Genomic DNA, 20,737 nt, shown 5'->3' on the forward strand with positions numbered 1-20,737 from the left:
GTGACCAATGTTTAGATAAACATTCTGTCTCAGTCGGCAGGAAAGGGATGTTCTTTCTAGCACTGTTAAAAACCTTCATCTCAAGGAGAGCAAGACTTCTGGGATCCAGATTCGGATGGTTTTATTTCTCACAAACCCATCACAGTTGCATTTACTGTGAAAACTATGAAACCAAATAGATTGAAAAAAACAAGGTTTTTATGTTAAAATGTTTTAAAATACATTTTAGTGATGTTCTGATATCCATATCCAACTGATTTTGAATTTGTAACAATTTAAGTCCCAAGCTTAATTGGCTTACTAGGTTTCTAAACTCAGCAGACTCAGGAATTTAAATAGTAGGGAGTGCTTTAGCTGAAATCTAAAAGGTAGTGGTAAATTAAATCCGTAGTGCTTCTCTGCAACCATTTGGCATATGAATTCTCAACAGCCTAGTTGCCTCTTCCATGGCATACCTCTGTGCATCTAAGCTGTTCCTTCCTTTGCACAGCGTACACTCTCATCTTCCTTGCCTGTATTGATCCACCGCAGCACTCAGCCATACAAGCAACTCCACCACCATCTCTGCGATTTCTGTGAGGCTGGAGCTCTGGGACTGCACGGATTTCTAATTCCCACTGTGTGTCTCCCAGGCTGCATCCTTAAAACTTGTAATTCTTAATTCTTTAAGTTATCCTATCTTTAAGTCAATATAACTGGTGTTCCTTAGGTTAAAAAAAAAATTATATTCCCTACATTACCTTGACCTTGTAGAATAAGAGTTAATTATCATCTGTTAATTAAACAGATAACATACAATAGCATTGTTCATTAATGAATAATAATGACAATAATAATTTGTTATCTGTTATGACAGCATGACTGCAGACATGTGTGTGTGCACACAGTATGTGCTTGGATGCAGAGGGGCTTAACACACAAAGAAAGAGTGTAAATATTATTCTTTAAAAAATGATTTATTCCTTATGAAGAAAGCAGAACGAGGATCTTGCATAAAACCCCCGTCTTTGTAGCAGCTAACATACCAACAGGTTGCTGCATCCAACCCTTTACAGATAGTTCACTGTGGAATTATTACGACTAGTAGGCAAGTCACATACACCCAGTCACAAAGTGTGGAATTTTCCCCCAAATACTCATAAATCTTTTGTGTCTTCTCTATTTTAATGGGCAAAGCACACATACCTTGTTAAAAAAAATTGTATTCCCATCGATTTTCACTTGAAAGTCACAAAGTTTAGAAACTCCCAAAGATCAGAAGATATACAAAAACATCTAGAAAGCTGAGTTAATTGTGGATAAAGATGAAAAAAAATAAAGACACTTCCTGTGTGTGTCCTAGTTCATTAAAAAATAAAAAAACTTTCTCAAATGGAATGTTTCTGACATAGCTGTGTTAAGCATCACACACATATACCAGATTGAGGGCAGTTACATCTGAATGTGCACCATGTAGTCATTTATCTAGGTACCAAGATAAAATTGTGAAACTATTGCATTTCCATGGAGAAAGAGGGGAAAAAAAACAACCCAAAACCCAGAACAAAACAAATACATACACAGGCAAGAAATCCAAGGGAAGTTTCTGAACATTCATCCAATAATTAAAAACACTAAAAAGGTGGAAGACTAGGACTATCCCAAATGACATCAGTATAGAAAATGCAATTCCAGCTCTAAAATATTTTTTCCCTTTTTATAAAAGTATTTGCAACTGTGTAGAAAATTTTACACCAAGTACTCTGCACATCTGTAAACAGCCATGAGGATTTGAGTAACAGATAGGTTCTAAATATTCAATAAATGTCCTGAAATAATAACAATTCTATTTAACATTCATTCATGACATCAGAGGTACATCCAGTTCAAGCTAATAATTTCATGGCAACAGAAAGCAGAAGATGCTGAAGTCTTTTGTGGTTGGTTAACAAGTAAGATCACAAACAAGAAACAACGAATTCATACACGTCAGTTTGTTTGTTTGTTTCTAAGAATTTTGGTCTGGACTGACAATTCTCCCACGGGTGCTATTTCTTGCCTAGGCATTATTTCTGGAAAAAATACAGGGGAATTTACTCTTTTGAAAGAGGTACTGTCTTTTTGTCAACCTACTACTGTACAACGTACACTATATTTACTTTGATCGGGAACTGTCACTGTCAAGATCTCCACTGAATATACTTACTAAATGTGGGATGTGTGCCATACGGCTGTGCTGATAAACTAACCCAGTGTTAGGTATATTTACAGAAGAGATTAGATTATCAGATATACTGAGAAAAGATTGCACCCTAAAGGCCCCAGATTGAAAGAAAGAAAAACAAAACACCCCAAGTGGCCCCCAAAATCAGTTCTTCATCAGCTGCTGGAATCCAGGGAATCCTACTTGTACTTCAATTCAGGACTACAGTTGGAAGAATATTAATTATTAAAGTATGTGCAGTGAAATATATGCAGGTTTGCCTTTAAAATCTCCCTTCTGACAGTACTCTGTCAGGACATGATTCTCACTTCATCTGAACATCAAAACATCGAAGTCTATACAGTAAAACAATGCATGGTTCCATTACTGTGCATTTTTACAATTCACTTCTTCCAGGAGCCACTCAATTCCATTCATTAATCCAGCTAAAGTTGCAGCTACTGTGTCCTGCACCTGTAAAAATAAAAAAAGCTCATGTACTAGAGATCACAGGTAACAGGGTCTAACAGCATTGTCTATCCTTAAAGTCAGAAATACTCATATTAAATCTAAATTTTTATCACTGGTTTAAAGGTCCCTGAGATGGAAAAAGTTTCTTAAGAGTAAGGTATGAAAAGAAAACACTACTCTTTACAAAATGGATTATAAGACCAATTAGGAAAGCCTTACATTCTTGGTATCATGATAAATTTTATCTCAATCATTCTATCAACTATTCTGGAACATTATATTTACTTTATGGATGAGAATCTACTTGAAAATTCTTCTCATAACTCTTAAAGCAAAAATGCTGCTACCTTTAGAGTTCGATGCATATTATTAATTCTCAGCTTTTATAACTTATTATAAAATAACTATTATAAACTGTATTTAAAAAAAAAGTCTGTAAACATTTTCCTTATGAAAGCAAAGGAATTATCTCAAATCAGGATTTTCTTTTTTCTGATTAAGTATTATTCTTTGGCTACACAACGTCACCAAAAATAAATTATCTATGTCTGAGTCATACTGATACATACTGTGTTTGGCAAGCATAAAAGAACAGGTTCAGGACCTCACATTCTAGGTAAAAAACTGATTTGTCAAAAACTCAATACATCACATCAAGCAAGTGACAATTAACAGTCTCCTGAAAATGGCAGAAAATCTACCTTGTGTCCAAGGCCTTGGGTCGTGACTCAGGAAACTTAGATTTAAATTAACTGAAGTGTCCTTACACCCTTCAAGACCAGCATTTCATCCTTCCTTACATTCTGGCTCCATCTGAAGTTTCTTGTGTGTTCCTGGGCAAGGCACTTAGCTCCCCTATGTTCAGATAGGCTAACGCTTCACCTTAGAGGACCAGAGAAGCCGAATTCTTCACTTAAGTGGAGAGCTCACGTACTAGTGTTGAAAGCTGCACACTTGCTTAGGTAGGCACAGTTCAGGAACTACCACAATCCTAAATTAAATTTAAGCCATAAAGAAACAGAAAATAAAGATTTAAAAGTAAGTACCATCCAGGGCTGACGTAGCAGATTTAGTTGCAACTGATGTGCCATGTAAACACACGGAATTCTGTTCACATCAATGTGAGAGACACACGACAAAACTAGCAGAGGTCTGTTTGGAGGCCCAAGGGCTGGATCAATCATTGCCAAAATACGAGCCAGTTCCTCTTGACGATCATGCTCTAAGAAATAATTTTTAATATATAAGTTTTAAATAGATGCAAATCCCAAGGAGAACTTTTTTTTTTTTACTTTTCAAATATTTAAGATTTCAGAGGTGAGGAAACAGAGGGCTGGAAGGGATGTGGACAAATGATCTAGTTCTGCTTATCCCAAGGCTGGAGGATCTGCATTCATGTCACACAGATGTTCGCGTCACACCTAGATCTTATTTGAAGATCTCATAGATTCTACAGGCAGCCTATTCCAGTTCTTAACATCAGAGCGTTTTCCAAATACCTCACAGAGATTAAAATTGCAACAAGCCATTAAGAAACACTCACACACTGTACAGTCAGCAGCCCTTCCCTTTTTCTTTTACATTTTTTTCTTTTACATTTCTTTTACCCTCTTCTTTTCTGACCTAGCCCTTTCCTTTCCTTTAAAGTTGGTGAATGCAAAGACAATTACCATCAACAGGTATTTGGATTAGTTTCCTGATCGGATTGGTATCCTGATTTGGACTAATTGCATCTCCTACCGCAGTTTTCCTGGAGAAGATTCTGTTTCCAGGCTATTACACCACCACCAATGCATTTCAGGCTGCTGCTTCTACCTGTGCCCAGGGTTGTTGTTTTTTTTCTGTTTGTTTTTAAGTCCAGGCAATTTCCCACGTGTAGCTTAGCAACCATATCAGTATCTGCCATAAATGAAAGAAGGGGGCCATAACACCTCACAGGGACATGAGAGAGCTTGACTAGAATAGGGGACCTCTTCAAGTGGATAAGCCATAAAGAAATAGCACTAATGAAGTGGATTTTGAAATAATAAGAACACAGATTTTGATGTATTGCATATTCTTAACAATATTCTGTGACATTGCAACCATTCACAAAATATGAATAAATAAAACAACGAGAAACTCCTTACTTTTATGAGCTTCTGCATTAGCAACATAAATGAATCCATCAACTACTTCGCACACCTTTTTAACTTGAGCTATGACACTGTAGCGCATGGCTTGCTGATTCCCTACTATGCTGTTCTCTTGGTAGAACATCTTATTCACAGCAACAGCTTGCTCTTCCCTTGCTCTCCTCCTTTCCACACTGAAAGATATTTCAATATTTCAGTAGTCAGGTTAATTGAGAATGGAAAAACTCCATTTTGAGAGTCTAGGCAGCACAGGAAACGGACAGGAAAATGATATGAGCAAGCCAGTTTCATTTCTCCCGACCCCTTCTTCTTTTCTAGTGTACGTATATGGATGGTTAGCAATCTGCAAGACACATATGAAAATGTACCCCATGATGACTTTATATAATGTTTCAAAAAGGAATCAATCAAGGTATAAAGAGGGACAGAACCACCTGTTATGTATTTATCATACACATTTGCTATGTATAAGTTTGGAAAAGCTTTATTAGTTCCCTTTGAAAATTTAGCGGTTGGAAGAGGAAAGAAAAAGTGAGGATATGCATTGAATCTTCAGTTTATAAGGGATATCCATGCATGTGTAAAAATCACATGACAAAAACATGAGGAAAAGTATGAAATAAGTGAGAAACTGTACTTGGTTTTTTTGAGAATAAATCTTACCTGGTAGTGGAATACAATGTCAGAATATTGAATTTTTTATTGTTATTAAACTGAAAACTGACTCCTGATCCAATTCCTACAGGGAAAAAATGAATATATCTGAGATTACAACTATTTGGTTACTGAATATAACTAAGCGGTAGGCTGAAAATTCCACTGGTGCTATAAAATGGATATATCCAAGCCTAAGTGTTGCTGTAAGGTGTAGCATATTTACTATTTTGCCATGAAATTTTATGCATGCTCTAATTGATAAGGGGCTAAATAGAAGGACCCAGCAGATCAATGCCTGGCTTCGAGCTTGGTGCTGCCGGCAGGACTTTGGGTTCTTTGATCATGGCCTGATCTACAAAACGCCTGGCCTGCTGGTAACAGGCAGGAATACCTTGACCTCCAGGGGAAAAAGGGTTCTAGGACAAGAGTTATCGGGGCTCATTGAGAGGGCTTTAAACTAGATCTGAAGGGGGGTGGGGATGGTACTGGGCTTGCTGGTGAGGTGCCAGGGTGTAGTTGCTCAGCGCTCGTGGGCCAGTGTGCCAGTATTTCTGAAAGCCAGAAGGCACACCACATCTCAAGGGTCAAAACTACACACACAACTCCCTCTCTGAAATGCTTATACACCAATGCACGCAGCATGGGGAATAAGCAGGAAGAGCTGGAGGTCTGTGTGCGGTTGCGGGGCCATGATCTCATTGCAATTACTGAGACGTGGTGGGACAACTCGCATGACTGGAATGCTGTCATGGATGGCTATGTCCTTTTCAGGAAAGACAGACCAGCGAGGCGAGGTGGTGGAATTGCACTCTATGTGAGAGAGCATTTGGAATGCATCGAGCTCTCACTAGGGGCGGATGAAGAGCGGGTTGAGAGCTTATGGGTGAGGATTAAGGGACAGGCAAATATGAGGGACACTGTTGTGGGTGTTTATTACAGGCCACCTGATCAGGATGGGGAGACTGATGAGGCTTTCTACAGACAACTGAAGGTAGCCTCGCAAGCGCAGGCCCTGGTTCTCATGGGGGACTTCAATCACCCCGATATCTGCTGGGAAGACCACACAGCCAGGCATGCACAGTCCAGGAGGCTCCTCCAGTGCATTGATGACAACTTTTTGACACAGGTGGTACAGGAGCCAACAAGGAGAGGAGCACTTCTAGACCTGGTACTGACAAACACAGAGGGAGTGGTGGAGGACATTAAGGTTGGGGGCACCCTAGGTTGTAGTGATCATGAAATGATTGAGTTCAGGATCATGGGTACTATCCACAAAACAACAACAAGAAGTAAAATTACAACCTTGGATTTCAGGAGGGCTAACTTTGACCTCTTCAAGAAACTGCTTGGAGAGGTCCCATGGGCTAGGACTCTGGAAGGCAAAGGGGCTCAAGAAAGCTGGTTGATATTCAAAGACCACTTCCTCCAAGCTCAGGATCGGTGCATCCCTAAGAGAAAGAAATCGGCCAAGGGACGCAGGAGACCTGCATGGTTGAGCAGGGAGCTTCAGAAAAAGCTCAAGTGGAAGAAGGAAGTTTATAACAAGTGGAAGAAGGGACTGACCCCTTGGGAGGATTACAAGAATGCCACCAGAGCGTGCAGGGATGAAACAAGGAAAGCCAAGGCCGCCTTGGAATTAGACCTGGCTAGGGACATCAAGCGCAACAAAAAGAGCTTCTACAAGTATATTGGAAGCAAAAGGAAGACCAGAGAAGTTGTAGGCCCACTGCTGAATGAGGCAGGAGTCATGGTGACGGAGGATGTGGAGAAGGCATGAGTTACTGAATGCCTTCTTTTCTTCAGTCTTTTCTGCTCGGCCCAGCCCTCAGGAGTCCCAGGCATTGAATAAAGTAACAGGGAAAGAAGACGACTTCCCTTGGGTTGAGGAGGAGCGAGTGAGGGACCAATTAGATCATCTAGATATTCACAAGTCCATGGGCCCTGATGGGATGCACCCGAGAGTGCTGAGGGAGCTGGCAGAAGTCATTGCTGGGCCGCTCTCCATCATCTTTGAAAAGTCCTGGAGAACAGGCGAGGTGCCTGCGGACTGGAGGAAAGCCAATGTCACTCCAGTCTTCAAGAAAGGCAAGAAGGAGGAGCCGGGGAACTACAGGCCGGTCAGCCTCACCTCCATCCCTGGAAAGATGATGGAACAGCTCATTCTGGGTGTCATCTCAAGGCACGTGGAGGAAAGGAAAGCTATCAGAAGTACTCAGCATGGATTCACCAAGGGGAAATCATGTCTGACTAACCTGATAGCCTTCTACGATGGCATGACTAGATGGATAGATGAGGGGAGGGCGGTAGATGTGGTCTACCTTGCCTTAAGCAAGGCGTTTGACACGGTCTCCCACAGCATCCTCATAGGGAAGCTTAGGAAGTGTGGGTTAGATGAATGGACAGTGGGGTGGATAGAAAACTGGTTGAAAGATAGAGCTCAGAGGGTTGTGATTAGGGGCACAGAGTCTAGTTGGAGACCAGTGACGAGTGGTGTTCCCCAGGGGTCAGTACTGGGTCCAGTCCTGTTCGACATATTCATCAATGACCTGGATGAGGGGATAGAGTGCACCCTCAGCAAGTTTGCTGATGACACCAAGCTGGGTGGGGTGGCTGACACACCGGAAGGCTGTGCCGCCATACAGAGAGACCTGGACAGGTTGGAGATCTGGGCAGAGAGAAACCTTATGAAGTTCAACAAGGGCAAGTGTAGGGTGCTGCACCTGGGGAGGAACAACCCCATGCACCAGTACAGGTTGGGTGCTGACCTGCTGGAGAGCAGCTCTGTGGAAAGAGACCTGGGAGTCCTGGTGGACAACAGGATGACCATGAGTCAGCAATGTGCCCTTGTGGCCAAGAGGGCCAATGGCATCCTGGGGTGCATCAAGAAGAGCGTGGCCAGCAGGTCAAGGGAGGTCATCCTCCCCCTCTACTCTGCCTTGGTGAGGCCGCACCTGGAGTACTGTGTCCAGTTCTGGGCTCCCCGGTTCAAGAGGGACGGGGAACTGCTGGAAAGGGTGCAGCGGAGGGCTACAAAGATGATTAGGGGACTGGAACACCTCTCTTATGAGGAAAGGCTGAGGGATTTGAGTCTCTTCAGTCTGGAAAAAAGACGTCTGAGGGGTGACCTTATCAACGCTTATAAATACTTAAAGGGTGGGTGTCAGGACGATGGGGCGAGGCTCTTTTCAGTGGTGCCCGGGGACAGGACAAGAGGCAATGGGCACAAACTGGAACATAGGAAGTTCCACCTAAACATGAGGAGGAACTTCTTTACCCTGAGGGTGGCAGAGCACTGGAACAGGCTGCCCAGAGAGGTGGTGGAGTCTCCATCTCTGGAGACATTCAAAACCCACCTGGACGTGTTCCTGTGTAACCTGCTGTAGGTGACCCTGCTCTGGCAGGGGGGTTGGACTAGATGATCTCCAGAGGTCCCTTCCAACCCTATGATTCTATGATTCTATGATCAAACTACTAACTTATTTAAAATCAATTCAATAGTATTAAAAGAAAACAATGAGACATTTCCATGTTTCTGATACTTAGACTTGAACCTAGAAACCTAAGTCAGACAGGAGCTAGACTTGCGTTTATTAGCCAAAACTGGCAGAGCAATTGAGCAGGACATAAGAGAGAAAACGATAACAAACTAAGAAATCATATTTTCACACTTTCTATAAATACAATTTAAATATACCAATTCTGCTGTGCTGAAACAAACTTAAGTTAAAAAGTAATAAATTTTTATCTCTGGTTTGGACTGCTGTTCAAAACTATGTTTTAAACATTGAAAATGATCCCCCCACTTGCTCCTTTAACTGTTCTGAATGGAATTTACATCATTTGACACTACAAGACTGAATCATATGAAGGATCATTCTTGGCTTCCTGTATAAAAACACAAGTGCGTTTTTTAGCCACTTCCTGCAAGCAGTATCTAAAGAAAGTTCTGTCTGCCTTTGTCCATTACAACACCAGGTGTGACATGGAATTTAGTATCATAATAGAAGTACAAGGAGCAAAATGATCCCTCTGACATTGTGCAAATTTAATCATAAATTCACTGCAGCTATAACTTTATCCCAAAAGTTCATTGCTTTTATCCCTCTGAATAAACACAAAGAGAGAAAATATCTTTTTTAACCATTGTGCTATTGAGTTTAAAGAGGAGAAAAAAGCATCCCTTTTCTCTATTTCACCCCCAATGGGGTTTTTTTATGTTTACACAAACATCTGTATATAAAACAAAAGTGCCAAAACCCAAAACCAGCATTACCATGAATTTGTCTTTGTAGTAGGCCGGCTACTAGCAGAATTTCTGGGCATGTCATCATCTTTTGCACTAACGAGTTGTCCAGCTCTTCCAAACCTGGACCAAACATCGCAAAGCGAGGTTCTGCCTGAGTGACCAGTGATTGCAAAAAGGAAGCGACAGCCCCATAGCGTGGGCGGCTTGATTTCAAACTTCTTCTACTCTGAGGACAGCTTTTTTTATATCTGTGTAAAATAGATGTAACTAGAAATTAAACACAAAATACAAAAGACGTATTAATAAAACAACATAAATTGATTTAGGTCCCACACTTCTCATGCTTTGTTACCTGTACAACTCAAGCACAGGCCAAAAATGGTAAAGGTCCAAACAGATGGTTTCAAGCACCAGTACAAAGCAGGGAAAGGCATCAGTCCTTTCAAAGTCCAAATACTGACTTTTTGGACCTTGGTACACTTCTATCTATGGATCTCTTAGTTTACTTTAAAAAATATAAAATAAGATAAGATAAAATAAAATAAAACAAAACAAAACAAAAGAAACAAATTCCCCGCCCTTGCTGAACACACACTATTGGTAAAATAACATTAAAGCTGATGAGTCACATACATTATGAAAAATATGAGACTTTTGAGTGCATTTCAAACCTTAACTGGACCACTTTTGTGTTTATTAACTATGAAGCGGGTAACTCCACCTGAAAAAGACCACTTCCCCTCTAGGCACAGAGAATGTGTGTTGTGAAGAGAGAGGTGCTGTTTGTAAGCTTATTTACCTGCGCTTGTTTGACGCCTAAGCTAGAAGGCATGAAAAGACTTTGGCAATCAGTGGAAAGAAGTAACAGCCAGAGGAGTAACAGTCATCCTAGAGAAGCAGGTTCATCTTTGCTTCTGTGGTCACAGTAGGCTGCTGCTGGACAAACCACTTCAAGGAAATATTGAATGTGTGCTCTGCTACAACCAAACCGAGAGGCTTCAGCTGAGATCAGCAAAACCACGAAGTGCTCACAGACACAATGGAAATCAGTGACAGGTGCTTTCAGACAAGTGATGCTCTGAAGTATTCAGACCTACAGAGATTTAAATCCAATGTTCAAAATCAGTAGACATTTTGCACTTCAAATTCTGGGTGTGTCTTTCCCAACTGTAAAGTGGGGATGAAGGGCACAGAGATTGGGGAGGTTAGTAGTGCACTCATCATGAAGGAACAGTTTCATGAAACCACCTTTGGAAAATTTAACTGCAAATTAGAAAAAAAAACCCTGCAAATTAATTAAGGGAATTGAATGAACTTTAAAAAAAACCCCACAAAATAACCTGCTTCTCTTATGAGTTCTTCTCAGTTATCCAAACACATTATGAGTGTTGTTATGCTTTTCAACTACAGTATCTGAAACCAGAGTCTTGGTCTGGAGGCCTTTGACCAGAGCTAAAGCAATACTACTTGTTATTCTGTGCACATTAAAAAAAAAACAAAAAACTTTTTTTTTTTTCCCCTAGGTCTTCCAGGTAAGAGAAAAAAATGAAGGTTCATTTCATTTGCTGTAGTTTGAAGACTCCTTACTACTTTTATTAAAAATAAGAAATCATTTGTCATTGTACTGAGGGCAAAGAACACCTTTTTATCAAGATCAGCAGCACGCACAGACTCCAAGATGACTGTTTTTCTGTGGCATAACAGACATGCAGTTTACAAAAAGCTTTAATTTTTTTATAATGCTAGCTTTGACTTTTTTACAATGTTTCACATTCTTGTTCAATTCCAAACAGAAAGAGCTGACCAAACTGTGAAACAGCAGGAAATTGTATTTACAAAACAAAACAATGGATTTGAGACACATCAAAATTTAAGCGACAGCCTACAGCACAGCTTTACTACTGTAAATAGGAAAGATGCCTCCGGGCTGAATATTACTGCTGTAGAGAGACTGTAAGGCTTGTAAGAGAATAGGAAGATACTTACACTGCCATGTAATCATACAGCGCATTATCACTGTCCTCTGAAAAGGTTTTATTAAAAATCTCCACATCTGGGAGTGATTTCCAATCGACTGATGTCCAGAAGGGGAGATCCCTCAGGAGAAAATACCTCCACAACAACGGATCCTGCACAGTCGCCCTCCAATAACAACTCGTGCTTCCCAAATGGCACAGATCTTGGGGTGAGAGGAAGGACATGATGTTCAGCTGCACGTCGATCTGAAAACCGTCGAGAGCAGCTGTTTTAATGACCCCAGGAATTGAAAAGTGGGAGATGTTAAGAGGCCGGATGACAAGCTTCCCACCCTGACCCGGGCCCCACTTACCGGCAGCGCCTGCAGGGCACTCACCTCCTCCACATCCTCCGGGAGCGATGGACGTGGGGGACCCGCAAACGCTGCGGTACCGCTGCGTTCACGGGTCCCCCGCATCCATCGCTCCCTAAGGATGCGGAGGCCACCCCGCACTGCGGCCTCCAAACCTCCCCGCTCCTCCACTCCGCCAGCCGCCATGGCACTGAGTCCCGCTGCTGTCACCACCGCCCCTCGGACCCAGTGCGCCGGCGCCGGCGGGGCTGAGAGACACGTAGTCACCCTACTTTTGTGACACAGTCTTTTTTTTTTTTTTTTTTTTTTTCCGTTGAAATACTTGATTAGACTTTGGACCTGTACTCCAGTTCTTTGAGTGCATGTTTTTAATGCAACAAAAGTATACATTTTGATAAGAAGAATGGTCAGACACTGAAGCAGAGATCACCTCCCCAAGCCTGCTTTTCAGACACAAGGTTTCTTTCAGCACAGCCAAAGCAACATATTTCAGTTGTGGGATTTCACAAAGTAACACAAGATTTGTTTTGCAGTTGTTGTGTTCCACCCTTGGCCTTTTAAAGGTCCCTCACATACGGCCACATACTTTGTTAACAAGTTTTTGCCGGTTTCTCGGAAATCCAGCGACACACTCTGTAAACTGCAGCCCAGGTCACTGTTAGAGACGGAATCTATTGTTTCAAGGCTTTCCTGCTTCCCTTCTCCACAGTGTTGTAGTCCCCAGTAGCACATTTCTCCACTGTACATCATCGCCAGTAAGTGAGTGTCACTAAATACACCTGCAAAAATAATTTAGATTAAGTACTTCATTGTTCTGTTATAAGCAAGTACACAGCTTGTTAACATCAATCCTTTCTTTTCGGTAGCACTGGGGAAAAATTGCAAAAACGCACTCTAAGCCTATTACAGAGGTACACCAAGAAAACAAACACTAATCGTGAGATGACTGACACTGCTCAGGAGAGAACCTGCCCAATACTCTATCCATTTTGCCCCTCCATAATGCTAAAACCTTTACGATTTCCATATAAATATTTTTCTGATTGTTGTGTTTGCCTATTTATCTTTGAGAATTTCAGTATTTCTTTAAGTACAGGCATGATTACTTGTATTTATTTTAGAATACTTCTGTGCCTCCCACAATTTAAGCCTAAAGATGCTGTTTGAACATCATCTTAACTCAGGTTAACCAGCAGCAACTTTAGTATTTGAATAGAAACCCACATACCTGTCCATGGTCACTCAAAAAAAAAAATCCTGCTAAATGAACCTACAAATCAGTTACTGAACTTGGCTTTGCATTGTGGAGCTGAATTGTAGCAATGACACTTTCAGATGAAACTAAGCACGAAGGTGCTCCATCCCCCCATACCTACAGCAGAGCTAGTTTTGAGTGTGTACAACATGGACCTTATGTCCTCAGCTCCAGCTGTTGTACCTGAAAAAATCCTGCATCACACTGATGCAGCCTCAGATCCTCATGTAATTGTAATATAGTAATGCAGCTTACATAAAGCTACTTTAAGTGGAGACAGAATAAAAGTTTGCCAAATCTACCCCGTTCTGCAGGTACTTTCTACCTGTGTGAAGTCAGTAACTCTGTGTTCGTATCTGTGTTCTCCTAGATCTACGCAGGAAGACATGGTCTTCTAGCCCCCTCTGCAGTCGTGTTTGTGCCTCAACACTTGTCAATTGACAACTGGATGGCTGTAAAACACACCCGCTGTGCATAAAACATGCATTGCCTCAGTTCATTTTCCCCCAGTGAATTCAAAAACAGAGAGAAAATGAGCAGTGATGCCTCCTAAAACCTTAGGTACCTCATCTTTTTTTTTTCATTGTTGTTCTAAAAAGTGACTGTTTTTGAATACAAATGAAGTCAAACAACAAAAATACACAATAAAGCATTTCAGAAAGTGGGGCAGTTAATAACAGAAGCTGGCTGTGGGGTTTTTGGTGTTGTTTTTTACCTTCACTGAGTAATCTAGCTGTGTCTTTATCTTGAAATGAGACATCTTCATTTAGTGGAAGAGGGCATCTCAAGCTAAGCATCTTCATCAAGTAACGAACTCCATCACTAAGACACTGAGTACAGTTTAAAAAAGAGAGGAAAAAAAAACCTTTTAGATAAGTTCTGATTAATTTAATGATAGCCAGAAATACTTCTCGCTATTAATTTCCCAATCCCCTATTTAAAAGGAAAAACAAAAGCTGTATTTTAAAAGCGAAGAATCAAACTTTAAAACTGTATTCACATGCTCACTGAACTTTTTAATCTTCTTTACCTTTTTAAATATAGCAATGTTCTCTCGTAGCCATTCACTCCTTTCTTTTGCTGTATGACAATACATGTAAAGCAGGGCTCCTTTTCTCCAGTAAAGGCATTCTAACAACTCTGCACCAAGGATGTTGATGGCCTGGAATAAAATCCAACAAACTGGGCTAACCCAAACTAAAACCATTTCAACTACCCACATACACACTCACATGTGATATTAAGTCTCTAACTTTAGAGGCTGTACTTAACAGCAACAGTCACAGGCACAAGCCTAGTACTTCGGATTTAAACTGCCAAATGCGCACAAAATCATGGAATGTCAGCAAGAAATAACAACAAGTTATTTGGAAAAGTATTTTCAGGAATTTAAATACAAATAAGACTTGAAATTTTTTGAAAAGATCTTAAATCCGCCCATCAAAAACACAAATACTACTGTCCTGTTTCAGATTTTTTATTTTTAAATAATGAAATAATTAATTCTCTGGCTGAATAACATTAGTACTCACTTCTTCCTTTATGTTGCACTCCCTCACTAGGTCTTCTGGTTCTGAAAGAATGCAAATAAGTTCTTCAACTTTCTGCAAGGAAGATTCTTCTGGAAAATCTTCATCCACAAGCTGGTTTTCCTCAAAATATGTAATGTCTAAGACAGCCTATGAAAACAAGATACACAATGTAAAAACGCTACCAGCAAAATAATCAAATGGTGGTGTGTAGTAACATACAAACGTGTTACTGGTTATAAAACATTACCATTTTAAGGTAATTTTCAACATTTAGTTTACAAAAGGTGCAAGCTAAAAGTATTTTAAGATTGTCAGCAGTGAATGTAAACTCAAACCCTTTTCTGTCCTTACAGTACCACCACAGTTATTATTGACTGTAAGTTATCTTCTAATCCAGAAAAAAGCAGCCCTGCACTTCGTGGATGTTGACCCCACACACCAAGTAACAGAGAACCCTTCCTGCAATGCCCTCTTTCCTACACCCAACCCTTTCTCACACCCTACACAGTTGATTTTCTTGAAAAGCAGTTTTTCATGCTTTAAATATACTACCTGCGCATAGAGCTGCAAAAGCGTGGAAGGAAGTTCATTCCCTTCTTTACAGAGGTCCTTCAATTCATCCAGAGCAGCAGAGCCCTTTGCCAGGAAGGTATCTGAAGGAAGAACACAATGCTTCCTTAGCACTGACAAGCGCCCAGCCAGAGCCTTGCTTGCCCTCCCTTTCCACTTCATATGCTTTTATCCACCCTTGATGGATCTACCAGAGCAGATGGATAACACAGCATTTAAACAAGCCCGCTGCCCACTGTTCACGGCTAAACTAAGGGCATTCATGGCTACGGCCGGATGTTTCAAAACGAGTGCCACACACTTCGTTTGCAAAGAAGTCATACACCAGAACCGCCCCTTGCCAGCGCCCCGGCACACGGTTTAGGCCTCGGCCGCCCTGCTCCACAGAGAAACCCCCAGAGGGCGGCCTGGGCCGGCACCGGCCACACAGCTCCTGGAGGAGGCTCTTTTCTGCGGCGGGAGGAGCGGAGCCCTCAGCGGCTGCCCCGGGGCTCTGGCTCGGCGCCCCCCGGCCGGCTCCCGCGGCGCCGCGGGCCGGCGGCAGAGGGCGGAGCAGGCCGGCAGGAGCGCCGGGCAGGGCTCAGCCCCGTCCCCTCCCTGCTCCGGCCTCTCACCCTCGCCGCCCGCTCCACCGGGCGCGCCCAGCCGCCGGCCCAGCGCCACCAGCCGCGGCCGCAGCGCGGACACAGCGTCCCCCGCCTCGGCGCCCCCCGCCGCCGCCATCGCCGCCGCCCGGCACCACGACGCGGCGACGGTCGGGGCCGGCCGTGAGGGCGGGGGCCGTCGGGGCGGACAGAGGCGCGCAGGCGCGGCGGCGGGGCCGCGGGCGCTGAGGGGCCGCGCCTACCCCGGTGGTGGGGGGCAGGATGGGGGGCGGCCGGGGGAACTGTGTGGGGCGGGCTCGGGTGGAGCGGGGAGCGCGGTGTGGCGGCTTCGCTTTCCCGCTCCCCTCCCCGGCCGGCTGGGCCTGCTGCCGCCGCGGCGGCGGTGAGGCTCCGTGGGCCGAGCCGACCCTCGGCAGCGGGCGGAGCGGGGTACCTCAGGCCGGCCCGCGGCTGCTCAGGCGGAGCCGGCGGGCAGTGGCACGGCCGGCGGGGCTGCTGGGACTGCAGATGTGTCGTGTGTGGGCTTTACAGCTCCTTTATAGCAGACAGACGTGGCTTCTGTGTCGGGGTCCCCAGGGAGAGTCCCTGGCATGTCCCTTGTGTTGTCCCCATCAAACGATGGGGCTCTCCAGCCGCACTGCGAAACAGGTCTTGCCTGTTAGTGAACTGAAACAAATGATGAAAGCCAGCGAGGTTTTGTAAGGCCAGAACCATATTTTTTTTATCAATAAATATATTGGTGCTTTTTTACTTATATTTTAGTATTGCATGACTTCACACATCGGTGTTACAACTGCGAAAGTACAGCTGAATCATCTTGAAACCGCATACCTTTGGTTAAAGGAGTGAGACTATCTCCAATTTTTTGTCCAATGGCACACTTCATGAACTTCGGAAGTGCTAAATATCTTCCATGCTATGAGGGGAAAACAACAAGTTTTACTTCTAACAAAATATTTCTACCGCCCCACAGTAAATTGACAAATCTTTTACATTGTGTAGTTATAAAAAAATGCTGTATTTCACTATATTCTTTCTCTAGCTTTCTCCGTCTCTTCACCTGCCTGGGAAAAGCTAATTCCTCTGTCCATTTACATGATGTGTCATAAACTGACAAAATATTCTGGATTTTGCGAGCTTGAATATTTTAAAGGAATAAAGACACTGACTAAAGGCATTTTCTCCTTTTCAAGTCGTATAGTGTCCATTCTGTTAGTGCCTCTGTCTCACCAAAGTACTTTAAAAAAAAAACCACAACAAAACAACATCACCGGAAAAAAGTGCTATTTACTGGAGTACTTCAGGTACTCTAAAGCCACCTACTTAGAGACACAGTCATTTTTGCTGTTGTCTGTGCTATGTCTTATGCAGAAGTTGCCAAACAGGTCAAATACAACAAAGTAAAACCTAAAAGGAAAAATTGTGTCTCCTTACAGAAAAGGTTTGATTTCTAGAGGAAATCTCTTCATGTTTTGGTTGGATAAGTATTGTCATTTATTCCTGCATAGTCCATAGCCAGATAGAATTTTTCATCTAAGAAACAGCCGTGTTAACAGTACCAAAAGTGTTACGGTAGTTAACCATATCACACCTGAAAGTAGAGGAGATGGCGCTTCATGTTTTAACCGAAATACAAGGCTTTCTATATTGTCAGTTTTGAGACTGGAGAATGGCTCTGCATTGATAAGTTCCCTCCTTCAGATCCTTTGTTTGCTTGGTCCTGCCCTTCTCTGTTCCAATACCCAGCTCTGAGTTTGTGTTGCTTTCTTAGTTTCTTTCTTCATAACTGGTCAACTGGGCAGGTGGGTGAACAGTGAAGAAGATGTCACCCAGCTTTCAAGGTGTATCTTGTAAAAAAAAAAATTATTAAAAAATCAAACAAAACTCCCCAAACAGAACAAAGCCCAAAATAGTCGTGTGCTGACTTATTTGATAAAGGAAGTGGTGTCTTCCTTCCTGTGCTTCAGGCACTGATGCAGCTCACTTTAATTGTATCTGTTTTGAAGGCTGGGTGTATATGCAATGGCTTTTTTTCCAGAAATTGCTATCCACAATTTCTTTAAATACGCAGTGGAATCTACTTTTGACCTTTCTCATCAGTGGCTGAGATGGAAGTGTTTCCATTAATACGAAGCTGGTAAAATAGAACCTGCTACAAATGTTAAAAAAATGGGGTCATGTCCAGTTCTCTGAAGAAGAGAGGACCTGGAAGATTTTTAGTGGATTTATTTATTTATTTGTTCCCCTCTGCCCCAACCTGGTTTTGCTATGAAATGTGTGAGGGAGCAGAAGATGTCTCTAGTGGCTTTCAAGTGTTTTTCATATCTTATACCCTTCATACTCCCTGTTGGGAGCTGGTTTACAAGGAAGTGGGGTGGCAGGACCTCTGGGTGAAGACCTGAGGGGCTGCAGAGCCTGGAAGAGCGGTTGGGCTGAGCCCGGTTGGGATGCTGCCGCCTCACCGTGGGCTCTGCCTGTCTCTGAACAGGCCCGTTCCCCAAGCCGCATCGGGCACTAAACCCACAAGCTGCATTTTGTAGTTTGTGGAGCTGCTGTGATAGCGTTCTCCCCACACCTTGCAAAGTGCTTTGGTCTAAAGACTGGTGAAAGACTAGTTGTCTGGTTATTTGCTAGAACAGGGACCTCAACTTGCCTTTTTTTTTTTTTCTTAGAACCTGTTTAGATGAAAGCCCTGCCAGATATTTGAAAGAGAATGGCCTGGTTTGGGTTTTGCTACCTCTCACTGTTCTTTTGGGCTGGGAAATCTTCAAATTCTCAGAGCTTCACACAAAGATAAAGTTGCATTGAGTATTTTTTCCTGAAAATTTTCCATGTTTAAGAAGAAACACTCTTTCTGAGTGACTTCGCATAAATTATGTTGAAGTAAAAAACCGTTTTGCTCCATAGAGTTAGCTTAGGGAATAGTTACAGTATGGTAAAATGATCTCAGGTGAAGGGATTTGTGTGGGATTTGTGCTCTTTCAGTGGCTAGCACTGCCTGTTTTTAAGGCTGCTGTTACTAATAAGGGAAGGCATAAGATGTCTGTTTAGAGACAGGCTCCGTTCCTAAATTGGTGGAAGCACAACAGGAAGAGTGTTGTGGTGTGTAAAGAGTTGTGGTTGATGGAAGAGGGAAAGCTGTTATGATTTTGTCCTTCAGAGCCAAGAATATGGCATTGCCACAAGTGTTTTCCTGTTATATATATAACAGGGTTTATATATAAATATATCTCTGCATTTATTTGCATGTAAGTATGTCTGGTGTGAATGTAAAGTAGATTCTGTAGATTGCTACAGTAGATGCTGCTGCTTCTTTCCTTCCAAACCACGTCCTCTTTCTGTCCTCCTGAGATGTGTGTCTGTAAATGTGTATGCTGCTAGAGCACAGATGGGTTGTAACTATACATTTTGGAATTATTTTTGTCCTGTGGTATTCCATCAAGACTTACTAACTGTCCTGATATATGTAACTGTGAAACCAGGCTAGCCTGACATCTCTGAATACCTGAAAACTTTGAACATATTAGAACAGCTAATGTCTTGGATATACAAAATCTACCTTGCTTTAGAAGTTCTGAGACATATTTTATTTCTGAAAGCTAAAGAAATAATACTTAAACACAAGTGTGTGTTCCTCTGTATATTTAGTATTACCCAAACTAGGAAAATGTTTGTATCTTTAATTAAACATATAAAATTATCTAGAGAAAGAAGCTTTGCACAGCAATGATTGATGCATTTTTATGATAACTAGCAGCTTCAAGATCTTTTATGTTGTGCGGGTTGTGCAGATTTTCTTGAACTATGGCACCTAACTGGGGTTATAATGAACTCGTAGTAATTCTTGGAGAAAGTAGTCTAAAGAGAAATTTTGTTGGATTCAAGTGAACTGCATATATTCATAGAATCACAAAATATCTCAAGTTGGAAGGGACCCATAAGGATCATCAAGTCCCACTCCTTGCGAGACCACCTAAAACCAAACCACATCACTAAGAGCATCGTGCAGACGCTACTTGAACTCTGACAGGCTTGGGGCTGTGACCACTTCCCTGGGGAAACTGGGTATGTGTAGAGGTGGAAGTAGTTAGTAATAGAAATGTTGAATGGAAAGACAGAGATGGAAAAACTAGATTAGGCCTGATCAAACAAGACTCAAAAGATGTCACATTATCTCTGATCTAGCAGATTCCTAGCACTTTTAGAGTCTGTGGTCAAAATTTGTCTTCAAAATGAACAGGGGAGACATTACAGCTATTAATACAGAGGTACTTGGCTAATTTGAGTTTGTAGCAGCACGCTTCAAGTCCTGTAGAGCACAGGAGAAACTGTAATACTGTATTTGGTGTAGCATTTTAGGATAACATGAAATTATTATGGTTTCAAGAATAAATGTATGCCCTTTATTTTGCAAGCATGAATAATGTGTGATCCTCACAGATTTTTATAGGTAATTTAAGTGTTCAACAGCTGTCTGAGTTTAATACAGTAATTATAACTGGGACACATGTGAGTTGACTTAGGGAAGATGAGATAGGCTTATTCAGCTGTGCAATAGATTTCACAAATGTATTTGATCTCTGGTAAATTAAGTTAGGGATGTACTTGTAAAATGTTAAGTACTAGTGGTATATTTTTGTTAGCAAAGGAATGAGAAGCTACTTACCTTTGGTGTTTTTTTTGTTTAAGAAAATATGAACTTTGATAGTGTACAAAAGCATAACTACTTAAATTAGGGACAAATTCCATTTTATT

At 42.1% G+C, this 20,737-nt stretch overlaps 2 protein-coding genes across 7 annotated transcripts; both read right to left on the reverse strand.

Moving 5' to 3' along the window:
* Positions 1-349: 349 nt before the first annotated feature.
* Positions 350-12,742, reverse strand: FBXO4 (F-box protein 4). 5 transcript variants are annotated; one of them, XM_063320470.1, is made up of 8 exons: positions 12,144-12,224; positions 12,021-12,073; positions 11,678-11,913; positions 9,719-9,939; positions 5,452-5,527; positions 4,783-4,961; positions 3,700-3,875; positions 351-2,656 (listed from the first exon to the last, which is right to left on the reverse strand). In XM_063320470.1, the coding sequence occupies exons 3-8, from the start codon at positions 11,890-11,892 to the stop codon at positions 2,567-2,569; spliced, it is 957 nt and encodes a 318-aa protein (XP_063176540.1). In that variant the 5' UTR covers positions 11,893-11,913; positions 12,021-12,073; positions 12,144-12,224; the 3' UTR covers positions 351-2,566. The 5 variants fall into 5 exon arrangements, 3 of the variants coding, with proteins under 3 accessions (XP_063176540.1, XP_063176541.1, XP_063176539.1); XR_010069112.1 differs by having other exon boundaries at positions 350-2,656; positions 3,355-3,875; positions 12,021-12,410; XR_010069113.1 differs by lacking the exon at positions 3,700-3,875 and adding an exon at positions 3,355-3,644 and having other exon boundaries at positions 12,021-12,410.
* On the reverse strand, positions 12,504-17,629 carry RIMOC1 (RAB7A interacting MON1-CCZ1 complex subunit 1). Of its 2 annotated transcripts, XM_063320472.1 has the most exons (7): positions 17,574-17,629; positions 16,814-16,898; positions 15,360-15,460; positions 14,808-14,954; positions 14,306-14,437; positions 13,991-14,105; positions 12,504-12,799 (listed from the first exon to the last, which is right to left on the reverse strand). In XM_063320472.1, the coding sequence occupies exons 1-7, from the start codon at positions 17,598-17,600 to the stop codon at positions 12,510-12,512; spliced, it is 897 nt and encodes a 298-aa protein (XP_063176542.1). In that variant the 5' UTR covers positions 17,601-17,629; the 3' UTR covers positions 12,504-12,509. The 2 variants fall into 2 exon arrangements, with proteins under 2 accessions (XP_063176542.1, XP_063176543.1); XM_063320473.1 differs by lacking the exons at positions 16,814-16,898; positions 17,574-17,629 and adding an exon at positions 15,992-16,645.
* Between the last annotated feature and the right edge of the window lie 3,108 nt (positions 17,630-20,737).

Source organism: Chroicocephalus ridibundus, chromosome Z (assembly GCF_963924245.1).
Source record: "Chroicocephalus ridibundus chromosome Z, bChrRid1.1, whole genome shotgun sequence".
Taxonomy (NCBI): domain Eukaryota; kingdom Metazoa; phylum Chordata; class Aves; order Charadriiformes; family Laridae; genus Chroicocephalus; species Chroicocephalus ridibundus.

Bases quoted from the DNA above. Each gene is read 5' to 3' on its own strand.
- RIMOC1 (XM_063320472.1), bottom strand. From the start codon at position 17,600: ATGAAGCGCCATCTCCTCTACTTTCAG. The intron at 15,461-16,813 runs GTATGCGGTTTC...TTCTTCCTTCAG, and splicing joins TCTCACTCCTTTAACCAAAG to ATACCTTCCTGGCAAAGGGC. The intron at 12,800-13,990 runs GTAAAAAACAAC...TTATTTTTGCAG, and splicing joins AGCTAGATTACTCAGTGAAG to GTGTATTTAGTGACACTCAC.
- FBXO4 (XM_063320469.1), bottom strand. From the start codon at position 12,410: ATGTATACTTTTGTTGCATTAAAAACATGCACTCAAAGAACTGGAGTA. The intron at 5,528-9,718 runs GTAATGCTGGTT...TTTTCCCTGTAG, and splicing joins ACTACAAAGACAAATTCATG to GAATTGGATCAGGAGTCAGT. The intron at 2,657-3,699 runs GTACTTACTTTT...TTATTTTTACAG, and splicing joins TGCTACGTCAGCCCTGGATG to GTGCAGGACACAGTAGCTGC.